The sequence below is a fragment of the Limanda limanda genome, chromosome 8 (genome assembly GCF_963576545.1).
Source record: "Limanda limanda chromosome 8, fLimLim1.1, whole genome shotgun sequence".
Taxonomy (NCBI): Eukaryota; Metazoa; Chordata; class Actinopteri; order Pleuronectiformes; family Pleuronectidae; genus Limanda; species Limanda limanda.
In genome coordinates, this window is record NC_083643.1 from 212,424 (window position 1) to 230,492 (window position 18,069).

The 18,069-nt window shown below is 49.2% G+C and overlaps 1 protein-coding gene across 3 annotated transcripts; it reads left to right on the top strand.

Moving 5' to 3' along the window:
* The first annotated feature begins 1,116 nt into the window (after positions 1 to 1,116).
* tbc1d15 (TBC1 domain family, member 15) lies at positions 1,117 to 17,297 on the top strand. 3 transcript variants are annotated; one of them, XM_061077125.1, is made up of 17 exons: positions 1,117 to 1,366; positions 4,428 to 4,529; positions 4,856 to 4,930; positions 8,441 to 8,582; positions 8,836 to 9,043; positions 9,853 to 9,955; positions 10,042 to 10,233; positions 10,755 to 10,883; positions 10,991 to 11,094; positions 12,295 to 12,389; positions 12,508 to 12,624; positions 13,344 to 13,444; positions 14,261 to 14,360; positions 14,518 to 14,615; positions 14,697 to 14,813; positions 15,100 to 15,186; positions 15,422 to 17,297. In XM_061077125.1, exons 1-17 carry the CDS (start codon positions 1,136 to 1,138, stop codon positions 15,608 to 15,610), a joined length of 2,190 nt encoding a protein of 729 aa, XP_060933108.1. In that variant the 5' UTR covers positions 1,117 to 1,135; the 3' UTR covers positions 15,611 to 17,297. The 3 variants fall into 3 exon arrangements, with proteins under 3 accessions (XP_060933108.1, XP_060933107.1, XP_060933109.1); XM_061077124.1 differs by having other exon boundaries at positions 1,118 to 1,366; positions 10,039 to 10,233; XM_061077126.1 differs by lacking the exon at positions 1,117 to 1,366 and adding an exon at positions 2,256 to 2,364 and having other exon boundaries at positions 10,039 to 10,233.
* The last annotated feature ends 772 nt before the right edge of the window (positions 17,298 to 18,069 follow it).

Sequence of the window (18,069 nt, forward strand, 5' to 3'; positions counted from 1 at the left end):
ACATCACACCTGATCCAGACCACACCTCACCTGATCCAGACCACATCACACCAGACCACATCACACCAGGCCACATCACACCTGATCCAGACCACATCACACCTGATCCAGACCACATCACACAAGACCACATCAGACCTGATCCAGACCACTTACACAAACACATCCAGACCACATCAGACCAGATCCAGACCACATCACACAAGACCACATCACACCTGATCCAGACCACTTACACCTGAACACATCCAGACCACATCACACCTAATCCAGATCACACCTGATCCAGACCACATCACACAAGACCACATCAGACCAGATCCAGACCACATCACACAAGACCACATCACACCTGATCCAGACCACTTACACCTGAACACAACCAGACCACATCACACCCGATCCAGATCACTTACACCTGAACACATCCAGACCACATAACATCTGATCCAGACCACATCACACAAGACCACATCAGACCTGATCCAGACCACATCACACAAGACCACATCAGACCTGATCCAGACCACTTACACCTGAACACATCCAGACCAGACCACACCTAATCCAGACCACACCACACCTGATCCAGACCACACCACACCTGATCCAGACCACAGTCTGTGCTGGACTACACTCAGACCTGGTCTGTGTCGGACTGCCTGTGTAGAGAGTCTGGATCCTCAGGTTGTGGTCCTGGTCCTGGTCCAGATCCTGGACCCTGACTCTTTATATTCAGCTGTGACAGAGAAGGATACGTTTTCTGGACGGAGAGTCGGTCCGGTTCCCGTGACTCTCCCCGGGTCCGTAGCGACCCACCGGGGCTCTGCAGCCGGGGCCTCCCCCCCCCCGGCCGCCTCGACCCCAGGCCCCGCGGCCCCCGTTCGGCAGGACCCGGGTCCGGAACCGGCCCAGGGCTCCGTGGCTCCGCTCCCAGAAGCCGGAGCCCGGGCCCAGTTCCCCGCGGGGACCGGAGCCCGGGCCCGGGGCCAGAGGAGGCGGGTCGGGAGGCCGCTCGGGCCCGCTCGGCCCGCACTGCTGCCGGAGGCCCGGGGGGGGGAAGGGGCCGTGGGGACCGGGGTGGTACGGGATCCGGAGGCGGAAGTCCGGCGGCGGGTGGCCCCCGCGAGGCAGCATGTGCTGGCGGGACTTCCGTGCCCGCGGAGGAGCTGTTCCACCCGGCCGGCTCCCCTCCCCCCGCCGGGGAGGAGCGCGGTGCTCCGGCTCATCGTCGCAGATCTCTCCGTCTTCCAGCTCGCCCTCCTCCGGGGGGGAGCGGGTCGCCTCCATGCGGACCGGGCCTGAGATCACCGGGGCCCGGAGATCATTCCACCGGGACGCGAACCGTGAGACACACCGAGAGCAGGTTCCGGTCACCGTGTCACTCTTCTTCTTCTGCTTCCGCTGCTGCTTCTTCTTCTTCTTCTTCTTCTTCTTCTTCTAAATTCTTCTGCTTCCGCTGCTTCTCTGAGGGACAAGTACCGCGAGACCTGACGAGACCTGGCGAGACCTGGCGAGGAGGGAGGAGACACACACACACACACGCACACACAGACACACGCACACACACACAAACACCCTACACACACACACACAGACACCCTACACACACTCAGACACCCTACACACACACACACACACGTGTTGTCATAGGTCCACTGTGTGTTGTCCTATCAGCACCAAGCTTGTGTCTCCTGATCAGAGTCCGGGCCTGAACAGCTCGATGTGTCAATAGTTCCTCAATCATTATTGCAACGCTTCAGAACGATGTGCTCGGGCCCGCCCACTGCTGCTTTGCAGTCCTAGAAATGTTCAGTTATTATTTATTTTTATTATTACTAATAATATAGTTGAATTGGATTGGATATAGTATCCTGGTTATGATAATCTATATAGACTTAATTTCCCTTCGGGGATGAATAAAGTAATCTATCTATCTATCTATATTCTGAGAGATGTGCGTGCCTGTGCTTTAATGTCTTTAATGTCTTTAATATCGTTGAGTAATTTGGGGCAATAAGGATAGTGTGATATGGTTCATCCCAGGGACTTTAATTAGGAATTCATTATAAGAACCATTTTAAATGATCTCTGCACAACGAGTTATTCAACAGCAGTTTTTAAAATGTTTTTTTTTTATAATTAATACTTTACTTCAGTAACACTTTGAATTCAGTATTGTTTCAATACAGTTTTATTTAAAGGTTTAAATTAATACAAAAGTGAACGATACAATAAACATGTGGGCGGAGCTATGTACCGGAAGTCGACTTGTCCCTTTTGTTTGGGACGTTGACAGGCACGTGAGCTGCTGACGTCATCAGGAGTCAGGGAGACAACATGGCGGCGGACTCGGTGCAGAAGGTAAGAACCTCTGTACCCCCCCCCCCCTCACCGGAACCGCTCACCGGACCCAGCTGCCGGTTTACCGGACACACGGTCACACCTCGATCCACCGCCCGGGTCTAACCGGAGCTACAGCGGACACCGGGGCCGCTGCGCCCGCGAGCTGCCGCCTCCAGCCGCATCTGGACCCGAGAGTCCGCGGACATGCTAACAGCTAGCAGCGCAATCACGGTTGTTGACAGGCCACTGTTGTGATGTCATATCCGCCGCAGTCACATCTGGACAGCACCGGAAACCACCGACGGCCACACCGAGTCTGTGCAGCCGTGACCGGACAGAAGCTGCTGTCAGTCCAGCTGTCAGACTGAGGTCTGGACTGCAGGTCTGGACTTCAGGTCTGGTCCTCGGGCTCTGGTCTTCAGGTCTGGTCTTCAGGTCTGGACTTCAGGTCTGGTCCTCGGGCTCTGGACTTCAGGTCTGGTCCTCGGACTCTGGTCTTCAGGTCTGGACTTCAGGTCTGGACTTCAGGTCTGGTCCTCCGTCTCTGGTCTTCAGGTCTGGTCTTCAGGTCTGGACTTCAGGTCTGGTCCTCGGGCTCTGGACTTCAGGTCTGGTCCTCGGACTCTGGTCTTCAGGTCTGGACTTCAGGTCTGGTCCTCGGGCTCTGGTCTTCAGGTTTGGACTTCAGGTCTGGACTTCAAGTCTGGTCCTCGGGCTCTGGTCTTCAGGTCTGGTCTCAGGTCTGGTCTTCTGGCTTTGGTCTTCAGGTCTGAACTTCAGGTCTGGTCCTCGGGCTCTGGTCTTCAGGTCTGGACTTCAGGTCTGGTCCTCTGGCTTTGGTCTTCAGATCTGGACTTCAGGTCTGGTCCTCTGGCTTTGGTCTTCAGGTCTGAACTTCAGGTCTGGTACACGGGCTCTGAACTTCAGGTCCGGTGAGGAAGGGGGACATGGGGTTCAGGTCCGGTGAGGAAGGGGGTCATGGGGTTCAGGTCCGGTGAGGAAGGGGGTCATGGGGTTCAGGTCCGGTGAGGAAGGGGTCATGCCTAATAATTGTGCACACAGTGTAGTTAGTGATGAAGATGATGATGATGAGGAGGAGGAGCAGGAGCATTAGGAGGAGGAGGAGGAGTATCTCCGGTCCACCTCCTGGTGGAGCAGATGAATCTCCCTGGTCTGACAGTGAGTGGATCTCGTTGGTTTGGTGCAACCGGTTCTGAAGGGTTTGGATTGCTGATGTTCAGTTCGGGCTCCGTCACAGAGCTGAGGTTTAGGACTGGAGAACCTGTGGAGCTCAGGAGATTCACGCCAGCTCCATGACCCCGGACTGGTGACCTATGATAGACTAGATGTCTTGTTCGACGGAGTCGGACGTCACCACATGGCGGCCATCTTGCTACAGTCAGCTCGCTCACCCATAACATTGTGTTGTAGTGGTACTTACTTTTTAAATAACCATAACTTGCTCAATTTTCAACCGATTTTTAAACAGCCTGGTTTGTAATAAACGTCAGAGATGTAGTTAGGACACTGCATAAATTATTCAATTTTTTTGAAAAAAACCATAATTATTCATAAGTATGCAGTGTCATATCTACATCGCTGACGTTCATAACAAACCAAACCGTTTAAAAATCGGTTGAAATTTGAGCAAGTTATGGTTATTTACCACTACCAACACAATGTTATGGGTGAGTGAGCTGCCTGTAGCAAGATGGCCGCCATGTGCGGACGTTCGACTCCGTTGGCCAGCAACGCAGACGAGACATGTAGTCTATGACCTTTGACCCCTGTCTGGTGACCTATGACCCCGGTCTGGTGACTTATGACCCCGGTCTGGTGACCTATGACCCCTCTCTGTGACTGATGACAGTTCACTGTGTATTGATAGCGATCATCGAACCACATGGTGGACGAGTCATTGAGGATTCTGTAATTATCTCCAGCTGTTAAACGTGACGCTGAATTGGATCTTTTATGTAGGTTAGATTAGTTCAGAATACACACTGGGAAAAACTGATGTAATGTAACTTGATGTAATGTAACTTGATGTAATGTAACTTGATGTAACATCTGTCACACAGGTTCTGTCTGAGCATGAAGGCGTCTTCATTCATCCCAGCAGTGAGGAAGATGCCGTCGATCTGGACTTACTGGTCTCAGGTTCACTTCGGATTGTTGACAAGGTGAGACTCAGGCCTGGCCCCCCCCCCCACGCCTCAGTACCACCCCGCCTCATTGTACTCCAGAAAAAAACATGCATATGCATTCCTGTTTACTGTCACAGCCCTACATGTTAATTTATCACATATGGTCGTATGACTGAAGTTCACAGCTCATCTCAGTGACTCAATCTTGTGACTGAGATGCTGAGAAACTGATATAATCTGATCAGAGGACTTTAAAGTTGTATTTATTATCAATCAACTGCTTCATCTCTTGGTTGATGTCATTAGTTTTTCATAAACATTATGATATTACACATGTTCACTGTGTGTGTCTGCTCTGTCAGGATGGAGACGTCTTGGTGGAGTACAGACCGCTGGAAGAAGCTGTGGACCCGTCCAACATGCTGTGTGCTGGAAAGGTTTGTCATGACTCAGCAACTTCTTCTTCAGTCTGAGTCAAACCAGCTCCCCACACGTCACATGACCTTGCATGACCTCTGACCTCACAGGTGCAGCGCCAACTGACGGAAAACTACAGTAACACTGACACATTTACATTTTGAAACTATATCCACCTCCTTCCATACTGACACACTTCAAAACACACGTCACATGACCGGTCACCTTCACTGGTCATGTGATGTAAACAGGAAGTAGATTGTCTCCTCTGCAGCTGGTTGCTTAGTAACAGAAACGCCTCTGAAGGAGGAACAGTGATGGTGACGGGTCAGAGCAGAGAAGACGAGGTGGAACTGTAACTGACAGGAAGTGCTACTGACAGGAGGTGCTACTGACAGGAAGTGCTACTGACAGGAAGTGCTACTGACAGGAAGTGCTACTGACAGGAAGTGCTACTGTCAGGAAGTGCTACTGACAGGAAGTGTCACTGACAGGAAGTGCTACTGACAGGAAGTGTCACTGACAGGAAGTGCTACTGACAGGAAGTGTTACTGACAGGAAGTGTCACTGACAGGAAGTGCTACTGACAGGAAGTGTCACTGACAGGAAGTGCTACTGACAGGAAGTGCCACTGTCAGGAAGTGCTTCTGACAGGAAGTGCTACTGACAGGAAGTGCTACTGACAGGAAGTGCTACTGACAGGAAGTGCTACTGACAGGAAGTGCTACTGACAGGAAGTGCTACTGACAGGAGGTGCTACTGACAGGAAGTGCTACTGACAGGAAGTGCTACTGACAGGAAGTGCTTCTGACAGGAAGTGCTACTGACAGGAAGTGTCACTGACAGGAAGTGCTACTGACAGGAAGTGCTACTGACAGGAAGTGTCACTGACAGGAAGTGCTACTGACAGGAAGTGTTACTGAGAGGAACTGTTACTGACAGGAAGTGTTAGCGACGCTTTGTGTTCACGCTGGTCGTCGAGTCATGTGACTGATGAGAACCAATCAGGAAGAGAACGTCTGTGTCATCGTTTACTAAAGTCTCAGTTTCTGTTCAGACTCAAACACAAACCCAGAGTTTCAAACTGGAACGAGACCAGTTTACACAAGTCTCTGATTCAGAGGCTTTAGTTTGGACGCCAGGCGTAACCATGGCGACAGCGATGACTTTTAAAACTGAAACGTGTGGGTGGAGCCTCAGACACCGTTCACACCCGGTGTTCTCACCTGTCTCAGGTGATCTCCAGAGGTCAGCTCTGAGATCAGGTGTGAAACATGTGTCCACCTGATGAGCAGGTGTGTGTTTATGACAGGTGAGTGACAGGTGTGTGTTTATGACAGGTGAGTGACAGGTGTGTGTTTATGACAGGTGAGTGACAGGTGTGTGTTTATGACAGGTGTGTTATGACAGGTGAGTGACAGGTGTGTGTTACAACAGGTGAGTGACAGTGTGTGTGTTATGACAGGTGAGTGACAGGTGTGTGTTACGACAGGTGAGTGACAGGTGTGTGTTATGACAGGTGAGTGACAGTGTGTGTGTTACGACAGGTGAGTGACAGGTGTGTGTTATGACAGGTGAGTGACAGGTGTGTGTTATGACAGGTGAGTGACAGTGTGTGTGTTTCGACAGGTGAGTGACAGGTGTGTGTTATGACAGGTGAGTGACAGGTGTGTGTGTTACGACAGGTGAGTGACAGGTGTGTGTTTATGACAGGTGGGTGACAGGTGTGTGTTATGACAGGTGAGTGACAGTGTGTGTGTTACGACAGGTGAGTGACAGTGTGTGTGTTATGACAGGTGAGTGACAGGTGTGTGTTACGACAGGTGAGTGACAGGTGTGTGTTATGACAGGTGAGTGACAGTGTGTGTGTTACGACAGGTGAGTGACAGGTGTGTGTTATGACAGGTGAGTGACAGTGTGTGTGTTACGACAGGTGAGTGACAGGTTTGTGTTATGACAGGTGAGTGACAGGTGTGTGTTATGACAGGTGAGTGACAGTGTGTGTGTTACGACAGGTGAGTGACAGGTGTGTGTTATGACAGGTGAGTGACAGGTGTGTGTGTTACGACAGGTGAGTGACAGGTGTGTGTTTATGACAGGTGGGTGACAGGTGTGTGTTATGACAGGTGAGTGACAGTGTGTGTGTTACGACAGGTGAGTGACAGTGTGTGTGTTACGACAGGTGAGTGACAGGTGTGTGTTTATGACAGGTGAGTGACAGGTGTGTGTGTTACGACAGGTGAGTGACAGGTGTGTGTTACGACAGGTGAGTGACAGTGTGTGTGTTACGACAGGTGAGTGACAGGTGTGTGTTTATGACAGGTGGGTGACAGGTGTGTGTTATGACAGGTGAGTGACAGTGTGTGTGTTACGACAGGTGAGTGACAGTGTGTGTGTTACGACAGGTGAGTGACAGGTGTGTGTTTATGACAGGTGAGTGACAGGTGTGTGTGTTACGACAGGTGAGTGACAGGTGTGTGTTACGACAGGTGAGTGACAGGTGTGTGTGTTACGACAGGTGAGTGACAGTGTGTGTGTTACGACAGGTGAGTGACAGTGTGTGTGTTACGACAGGTGAGTGACAGGTGTGTGTGTTACGACAGGTGAGTGACAGGTGTGTGTGTTACGACAGGTGAGTGACAGTGTGTGTGTTACGACAGGTGAGTGACAGTGTGTGTGTGTTACGACAGGTGAGTGACAGTGTGTGTTACGACAGGTGAGTGACAGTGTGTGTGTTACGACAGGTGAGTGACAGGTGTGTGTTACGACAGGTGAGTGACAGTGTGTGTGTTACGACAGGTGAGTGACAGGTGTGTGTTGCGACAGGTGAGTGACAGTGTGTGTGTTACGACAGGTGAGTGACAGTGTGTGTGTTACGACAGGTGAGTGACAGGTGTGTGTTACGACAGGTGAGTGACAGTGTGTGTGTTATGACAGGTGAGTGACAGGTGTGTGTGTTATGACAGGTGAGTGACAGTGTGTGTGTTACGACAGGTGAGTGACAGTGTGTGTGTTACGACAGGTGAGTGACAGGTGTGTGTTACGACAGGTGAGTGACAGTGTGTGTGTTACGACAGGTGAGTGACAGTGTGTGTTACGACAGGTGAGTGACAGGTGTGTGTTACGACAGGTGAGTGACAGTGTGTGTGTTACGACAGGTGAGTGACAGTGTGTGTTACGACAGGTGAGTGACAGGTGTGTGTTACGACAGGTGAGTGACAGGTGTGTGTTACGACAGGTGAGTGACAGTGTGTGTGTTATGACAGGTGAGTGACAGTGTGTGTGTTATGACAGGTGAGTGACAGTGTGTGTGTTATGACAGTGTGTGTGTTATGACAGTGTGTGTGTTATGACAGGTGTGTGTTACGACAGGTGAGTGACAGGTGTGTGTGTTATGACAGGTGAGTGACAGGTGTGTGTTACGACAGGTGAGTGACAGTGTGTGTTTTATGACAGTGTGTGTTTTATGACAGTGTGTGTGTTATGACAGGTGTGTGTTACGACAGGTGAGTGACAGTGTGTGTGTTCAGGACTCCAGCTCGGTGATGGATGGCGCTCAGTGTTCGGGGGAGCGGTGTCACAAGCAGCTGGAAGCTCAGCAGAGCTACGAGACGGAGTGGGACATGGTCAACGCTGCGTCCTTCAGGAGGAAACCCTGCGCCAGCGGAGAAGGTGAGGTCACAGCTTCTCGTGTGTGGAGATGTTTCCTGTTTCCTGTTTCCTGTTTCCTGTTTCCTGAACATTCACCGCAGGAGAAACCCACCTGTAACTGATTACTGATGGATTGTTAAATTGATATTTAGATAATGATATTTATGTGTTTTTCAATTGAACAGAACTCGATAGCAGCTGACAGATTGTTTCAGTGCTCTTACTTGTGTTGATGTTGCTGTGTGTTTCCTGTTCCCTGTGCGCTGTCTGTCAGGCTCTTTAAACCACAGCAATGAGAGGAGCAGGGGTGCGTTCAGCTTCAGTGTGGGTGACCTCAGCTCCATCACAGTGAAGGATGAAGGTTGGACGTTCCTCATCTTCAAACTGAAAGAGTCCTCCCCGCCCCTCCCTGCTCTGCACTTCCACCAAGGGGGCAGCAGAGAGTTCCTGGACAGCTTGGGGAGATTCACACTGCTCAGCGTGTAAGTCAGCAGACTTATGGCATAAAGAAAGGCATTATGGGATGAAAAGAGATCAGAGACAAGCTGTTTCCTTTTTACATCTGAATCGTTACTTGCGTCTTGAGTTCTCATGAAAAGAAAATATTTTTCACCCCATCATCGGTCCTTTGAATTCAATCTGCACCAAATCACACGTACTTATAAATATCAGTCAATTGTTTTCATCATTAATTATCCTCTGAGAAATAAGTAAAAATGTTAAATAACATTTGATCTCACAATGTTAAAGAAAGAGATTAAAACCTTTCAGACCAGGTCTTCCACCAGGTTGACAGGAAGTCTGTTCATCCAGCTCACAGTCAGACACATGTCCTGTGACGGGACTCCAGAGAAGTGGATCCTCCGCAGCTTGTCTTTCACACATGAACCACATAGCAGTAGATCCTCTGCTCAGACACTTTCACAACAGAGTGTAACCTATTCATTCTGCTGAGGAGATCATTTGGTCTGCTCTTATCACCACAAGCTCTGTGGATCCCTTCGTCAGTGTCTTCTACGTGTGAGACTCAACAGGAGATATTTACAGTTTGTTTTGCATAATTTTCGCTTCCCTCCAGCTGCTCGCAGTGAATCCGGCCGTGCTCTCTTACTGATCTGTGCAGACTCTACACCAGGTGGAGACTCAGACGCGGACATTTTGTTCACTCGCTGAAAGCAGTTAATGTGTCCACAGTGAATCACAGGAACTTGACTTGTCTGTTTTCAACCTGAATCTGTTCGGCTTCACCTGAGATCGTTGTCAGGTGAATGTTGTGTGTTTTGTGTCGTAGCGCTCCAGATGATGAAGCGTGTCTGCTGGTCAGCACGACTAACAAGGCTCTGTCTCAGTCCTTCGAGAACCTTCTGGAAGACAACAACTTCGGCCTTGTTAACGTGAGAGACCTGACTCTTATCCCTGACATAAGTTTTCCCTCCTTGTGGACTTGGATGTAACTTTTTCTCTTTGTCTCGGGCAGAAGTTCAGAAAAGACCCGTACGTGACCACGCTGGGCGGCTTCTCCAAAGTCACCAACTACATATTTGATGCTTTCCGGGGGACGGAGGAGCAGCACCAGCGCCCCCCAGAGGAGGTGGCTGACCTGCTGGGTGAAGTCATCCCAGGACTGGAGATCAACCAGCAGGAGGAGCCAGGCTTCGAGGTCATCACCAGGGTGAGGAGGCTCATCTCTGTCATCAAACCTTTTCAGAACAAAAGCTCTGAACTGATTTCAGCCTTTGAGTTAAATGTACAAATATTATCCAACAATGTCATTCAAACTGTTTATTCAGTGAACTGGTCTGAAAAATAAAGATGGACGACATGACAGCTTCTTAAAGTGAAGTCAAAGCCTCTCCATCGCCCCCTGTGGTCTGGCTGCAGTATAGGTCATTAACCTCCTCCTCCATGTTAGCAGATGGGACATGGACCAAACTAAAAATCAAAGTAGACGTTAAACAAATGTTTGTCAAAGATGTTTCTATCATTTCAGGTCGTTCTTAGCTCACAGATGTTTGTTCAAGTTTCTGATCAGTTTGTTAAAATCAGTTGTTTGATATAAAATAACTCTGAGACGTGATGATTGACAGCTGAGACTGACTCATGATTGGGAGAAAGCGTAGATGATCATCTTCATATACAGTCATTGATGGTCTGTATATTCTGGAGGGAAACTCTGTACCTCTGTCCCATCAGGTCGACCTGGGGTCACGACCCCTGGTTACGAGGAGCGAGCCGATGTCTGTGGAGGACTGGACCAAACACCAGGACCCAGAGGGGAGGATGATCCGGATCTTTCACCTTAAACAAGTCATCTTCAAAGGGGCACGTTGAGTTGATGATTCATTATTATAGATAAACTTTATTAATAATTAAATATGTGTGTGTCCTGTGTGTGTCGCCGGTCGTCACCTGTCTGTGTCGTCCTGCAGGGGCTGTGTCACGCCCTGAGGAAGGAGGCCTGGAAGTTCCTGTTGGGGTATTTTCCGTGGAGCAGCACTCAGGACGAGAGGAAAGCTCTGCAGAGACTCAAGACGTGAGATGAGCGGACTCACCACTGCCATCAGTTATGAGCAGCTAGTTCATTACAGAGTGAATCAACACATACAAATAACATGATTGATTCAACAATTCATCAATTAAATCTACAAACGTCTTAAACGGACGGATTTTTGTTTTCCGGTTAAATCATTAAGTTTTTCTGTCATCAATACCAATCAATCCATTTGAAGGTTGTTTCTTTCCTCTGTGAGGTTCATGTGATTGATAGAAACTCAATCACAGTATTTATAGAAGGATAACTCCCACCAGTGAGGCAGCGTAGGTGCAGACAGTCTGTGGGACTGGGAGCACTTTACGGGTCGGGCTGGTTCTGTGGGACTGGGAGCACTTTACGGGTCGGGCTGGTTCTGTGGGACTGGGAGCACTTTACGGGTCAGGCTGGTTCTGTGGGACTGGGAGCACTTTACGGGTCGGGCTGGTTCTGTGGGACTGGGAGCACTTTACGGGTCAGGCTGGTTCTGTGGGACTGAGAGCACTTTACGGGTCGGGCAGGTTCTGTGGGACTGGGAGCACTTTACGGGTGGGGCTGGTTCTGTGGGACTGGGAGCACTTTACGGGTCGGGCTGGTTCTGTGGACTGGGAGCACTTTACGGGTCGGGCTGGTTCTGTGGGACTGGGAGCACTTTACGGGTCGGGCTGGTTCTGTGGGACTGGGAGCACTTTACGGGTCGGGCTGGTTCTGTGGGACTGGGAGCACTTTACGGGTCAGGCTGGTTCTGTGGGACTGGGAGCACTTTACGGGTCGGGCTGGTTCTGTGGGACTGGGAGGACTTTACGGGTCAGGCTGGTTCTGTGGGACTGGGAGCACTTTACGGGTCGGGCTGGTTCTGTGGGACTGGGAGCACTTTACGGGTCGGGCTGGTTCTGTGGGACTGGGAGCACTTTACGGGTCAGGCTGGTTCTGTGGGACTGGGAGCACTTTACGGGTCGGGCTGGTTCTGTGGGACTGGGAGCACTTTACGGGTCGGGCTGGTTCTGTTGAGCTCCAGCAGCTGACAGAGGAAGTTAGTAAGTTACCATGGTGATTTACCACGTCAACAAGTGAATGAGCTCCGTAGGACTGAAAACTCTGAATTACACCTGAAGTTACCTGATGACCTCTGGCCTCTGAGCGTTGTGGTGCGGTTGTCATGGTGCTGAGGTCATTAACGGACTGTTGTTGTGACGTTGACAGTGACGAGTACTTCAGGATGAAGCTGCAGTGGAAGTCGGTCAGTGAGGAGCAGGAGAGGAGGAACTCCAGACTCAGAGACTACAGGAGTCTGATCGGTGAGGCTTTGTCTTTTCATCGTTCTTCTGCAGCCGGAAACAAGGAACTGAAAACTGAAAAGTTGTTGAGTTTGGACACAGTCGTACTGTGAGATGTTTCTGTCATTTCTCTTTTTAGAGAAAGACGTGAACAGAACCGACAGAACCAACAGGTTCTACGAGGGCATCGATAACCCCGGCCTGGTTCTCCTCAACGACATCCTGATGACGTACTGCATGTACGACTTCGACCTCGGTGAGAACCATCGTCCACCTGGGGTACCAGCAGCACCTCCTGGGGAACACTCAGGGAACACAGAGGGAACACAGAGGGAACACAGAGGGAACACAGAGGGAACACTGAGGGAACACAGAGGGAACACTGAGGGAACACTCAGGGAACACAGAGGGAACACAGAGGGAACACTGAGGGAACACAGAGGGAACACAGAGGGAACACAGAGGGAACACTCAGGGGACACTCAGGGAACACTGAAGGAACACTGAGGGAACACTCAGGGAACACAGAGGGAACACTGAGGGAACTCTGAGGGAACACTGAGGGAACACTGAGGGAACACAGAGGGAACACTGAGGGAACACAGAGGGAACACTGAGGGAACACAGAGGGAACACTGAGGGGGAACAGAGGGAACACTGAGGGAACACTGAGGGAACACTGAGGGGGAACAGAGGGAACACTGAGGGAACACTGAGGGAACACTGAGGGAACACAGAGGGAACACAGAGGGAACACTGAGGGGGAACACTCAGGGAACACAGAGGGAACACTGAGGGAACACTGAGGGAACACTGAGGGAACACTGAGGGAACACTCAGGGAACACAGAGGGAACACTGAGGGAACACTCAGGGAACACAGAGGGAACTCTGAGGGAACTCTGAGGGAACACTGAGGGAACACAGAGGGAACATTAGGAACGTGTGTATTAAAGGTTCTGTCCGGTTCCCTCAGGCTACGTCCAGGGGATGAGTGACCTGCTCTCTCCGATTCTCTTTGTGATGGAGAACGAGGTCGACGCCTTCTGGTGTTTTGTCTCCTTCATGGATCAGATGGTAAAGAAGCATCATCGACCTTAATGGTGAAAGAGTGTGACCCACAGGACGTGTGCTAACTGTGTGTGTGTGTGTGTGTCTGTGTGTCTGTGTGTCTGTGTCTGTGTGTGTTTCTCTGTGTGTGTGTTTCTCTGTCTCTCTCTGTGTGTGTGTGTGTGTGTGTGTTTGTGTTTCTCTGTCTTTCCTCTCTCTGTGTGTGTGTGTGTTTCTCTGTCTCTGTGTGTGTGTGTGTGTGTGTGTGTGTGTGTTTCTCTGTGTGTGTGTTTCTCTGTGTGTGTGTTTCTCTGTGTGTGTGTTTCTCTGTCTCTGTGTGTGTGTGTGTGTGTGTGTGTTTCTCTGTGTGTGTGTGTGTGTGTGTGTGTTTCTCTGTGTGTGTGTTGCTCTGTGTGTGTGTTTCTCTGTCTCTCTGTGTGTGTGTGTGTGTTTCTCTGTCTCTCTGTGTGTATGTGTGTGTGTTTCTCTGTCTGTCTCTCTGTGTGTGTGTGTGTGTGTGTGTGTGTGTGTGTGTGTGTGTGTGTGTGTGTGTGTGTGTGTGTGTGTGTGTGTGTGTGTGTGTGTGTGTGTGTGTGTGTGTGTGTGTTTCTCTGTCTCCCTCTCTCTGTGTGTGTGTGTGTTTCTCTGTCTCTCTCGCTCTGTCTGTGTGTGTGTGTGTGTGTTTCTCTGTCTCCCTCTCTGTGTGTGTGTGTTTCTCTGTCTCTCTCTCTCTGTGTGTGTGTGTGTCTCTCTCTCTCTGTCTGTGTGTGTGTGTCTCTCTCTCTCTCTCTCTCTCTCTCTCTCTCTCTCTCTCTCTCTCTCTCTCTCTCTGTGTGTGTGCAGCATCAGAACTTCGAGGAGCAGATGCAGGGCATGAAGACTCAGCTGCTTCAGCTCAGTTCTCTGCTCAGACTGCTGGACTTGTCTTTCTGGAATTACCTCGGTATGAAACACACCTTCTGTCTGTTCACAGTCTATGCTAAAGTCTGTATGCTAAGCTAGCTGTACGCTTAGGGGGAAGTTGACATGAAAATGAAAAGAACCTTTCATTGTGAAGAGTGAGAAGCTGAAGAGTGATGTTGTCGCTGTGTGTGTTTCAGAGTGTCAGGACTCAGGTTACCTGTATTTCTGTTTCCGCTGGTTGTTGATCAGATTTAAGCGGGAGCTCAGTTTCCAGGACGTCCTCCGGCTGTGGGAGGTCAGTCACACTTCATGTTTTTAAACCATGTTTGGGTGGGTGCTTCCCTGCTGAGCGACCCCATGTGCCTGTGGTCCTCAGGTGATGTGGACGGGTCTTCCCTGTCAGAACCTCCACCTGCTCGTCTGCTGCGCCATCCTGGACTCCGAGAAGCAGAAGATCATGGAGGAGAAGTACGGCTTCAATGAAATCCTCAAGGTACTGATCAGTTCCAATGAATCAGATCAGAATCAAATTCATTATTATTCATTGTCATATAAAACTTGACACAGACGCAGTGAGGAGTGTTGTCCAGAAGGGGGCAGCACAGATGTCTCATGCCTGTACATTAGAACCTTCTGCTCCTACTGGTGCTGCGTTCACTGACGATGCTGCAGATGTTTGAAACATTTGAACATCTGGATCAGATGATGCAGCGACTCCTGCTCTGTCCAACACTTTGACAGCAGAGAAACAAACAAACCTTTGTGTGTTTTTCTTTCAGCACATTAACGAACTTTCAATGAAGCTGGACATTGAAGAGATTCTTCAGAAAGCCGAGGGCATCAGTCTGCAGATGAGCAGCTGTAAGGTACAGTCTCTGGTTAATACATCCACAGGAAACCGATCAACAGCATCAGAAATCAAATAGCTTCAGGTTCCTCTGAGCAGACAACCAACCACCAGATGTGGAATATTTAGAGGAAAGATTTTATAACACAATATTTGATAGAATGTGTTTTTCTGTTCTTTACACCTGAGACGTGTCCTCATTGCTTCACCTGTAGTTTCCTTCCAGCCAATCACCTGCAGTCTGTCGTCCACAGGACTTACCGGACTCGGTCAGGAACATTCTGGGCTTTGAGGCGAACGTGAGCGGCTGCGACCCGACGGCCGCTGCTCCTCCTCCGGCGGTTTCCAGAGCGGCGCAGCGACAGGACGCCTGCTCCGCCCTCCACACACACCTGCGAGAGACCAGCTCACACAACAGCTGCAAAGTGGCCTTTATATCGTAGTTAACAGCAGAGACTGATCCAGCGTCAGCACGCCACCTTCAGAATGTTCAAGGATTTAAAATGATTCAGAAGCTTATTTTTCTACTATGTTCTACCTGAGTGTCTCTAACAGTCGCTCAGTTATTCCTCCTGATTTTTATAGGGGGGGGGGGCTTTTCACACCTGCTGGTGTCATCTCAAGAGTTTAGGTGTGAAACATGGAGGACTCGCCTGAGATCAGACACTTGTGTGATCCGACCTCTGACCTCGACAGCTCATCAAGAATCAAAGTATTTTTACTCTGTTTCACAGACTCTGACGAGCAGAGTCAACACTGTTCATTGATTTTATATTGATTTATAATCAGTAAAATCTTGTGTCATTGGAAAGATACGAACACGGAACCTGTCTCTCTCTGTCTCTGTCTCTCACTCTCTCTCTCTCTCTGTCTCTCACTCTCTCTCTCTCTCGCCCCGTTCACACCTGGTATTAACATGTTATGCGTCTCCTTGGTTCTTACTTCCTGCTCTAAATGCAAATGAACACGTTACTTGTGTTGTTTGGATCCAGTTCCTGTCCTTATACCTTTTGTGAGGACCATTCTAAGCATAGACCCACAGAGTGAGGACATTTAGTCTGGACCTCACTTCTTCTAAGGACTGTTTGAGGGACTTGGTTTTCCAGTTAGGTTTAGTTGTGATGGTTAGGGAATGTGTCATTGAGTGTCCTCATTAAGAAGTACACACACGTCTGTGTTTGGTGAGTCAGCAGAGTGTGAATCTGATCAAAGATGAGACCTGTTTAATAAACTGTGGATCAGTATCAGCTCATCAGTGTTGATGGATACAAACAAATCAAAGAGAAACAATGTGTTTGATTCGTAGTAAAACTGAGGCTCAGAGACGTCCTTCATCTGTCCCTGGACGTCCCTCATCTGTCCCTGGACGTCCTTCATCTGTCCCAGGACATCCATCTGTCCCAGGACGTCCCTCATCTGTCCCAGGACATCCATCTGTCCCTGGACGTCCTTCATCTGTCCCAGGACGTCCCTCATGTGTCCCTGGACGTGCTTCATCTGTCCCTGGACGTCGTTCATCTGTCCCAGGACGTCCTTCATGTGTCCCTGGACAGACTCAGGTTCACACAGAAACAGAACGTGGTCTGGTGGATCAGATCTGATCTGAGTGTCCTCACCTGACCTTAGAGCAGTGATCATGTTAATACCAGGTGTGAACGGACGCTGTGCGGAACCGACCAATCAGACTTGTGTTTGATGTGAACTGAACCAGCTCATATATTTACTTACAGGAACACTGAGGCATTGTGGGAAATAATCGGTTCTTTTACTGGTAGTGATATCAGACATCTCAGTGTGTTCTTACCACCAAAGGAACACACAGTGATGTGATGTGGTTACCGTGGTAACCAGAGGTGGGAACATCTTGTTAACGTGACATCTCCAGTAAGAAAATAAATGTTTCCTAAAAGTGTCGCTTTAAGCCAGACGTCGTGTCAGACTGATGTGATGGTGTCACCGTCTTTATTGAAACAAAGTGAAAATATAAAGTTTGTTCAATGATCAGAGTTTGAAACTGATAAATCTTTGATTTGATTGTGACGGCTTTGTTTGTTTTTCCAGGTTTAAATTTGTGATTTCAGCTAGTTTGATGTAATGGATCGAAATCTGAGCAATAAAATGATTTCAGAATTTCAGGTATCTGATTTTTTTTACCTGATAAATACATTTATATGATCAATGGATCATTGTTTGAGAATCCGTTAAAGTTAGTTATATTTTAGCAGCTCATTTCCTGCTTGGGTGAGTCTTTTCAGAATAAAGCCTAAATCAGACTGAGTAGCTGGGAAACAACAACAGGAAGCAACCACAGGAAAAAAAACAAGAACTATCCATGGTAAACACTTACAGGAAACAACTACTGAAAACAACAACGGGAAGCAACCACACAAATTACACAAGGGAAACAACAGGAAAAAACCACGGGAAACAACAGGAAGCAACCACTGGAAAAAAACAAAGGAAACAACGACAGGGGGGAAAAATAAGAACTTACCATGGTAAACAACCACTGAAAACAACAGTAAGCAACATCAACAGGAAACAAAAACAAGAATTAAACATGGGAAACAACAGGATGCAGCAACAGGAAGGAACCACGGAAAACGACAGGAAGCAACCACGGGAAACGACAGGAAACAACCACTCTAAACAACAACAAGAATTAAACACGGGAAACAACAGGAAGCAACCACGGGAAACAACAGGAAGCAACCACGGGAAACGACAGGAAAAAACCACTGTAAACAACAACAAGAATTAAACACGGGAAATAACAGGAAGCAACCACGGGAAACAAAAGGAAACAACAACAGGAAGCAACCACAGGAAACAACAGGAAGCTACCACGGGAAACGACCACTGTAAACAACAAGAATTAAACACGGGAAACAACAGGAAGCAA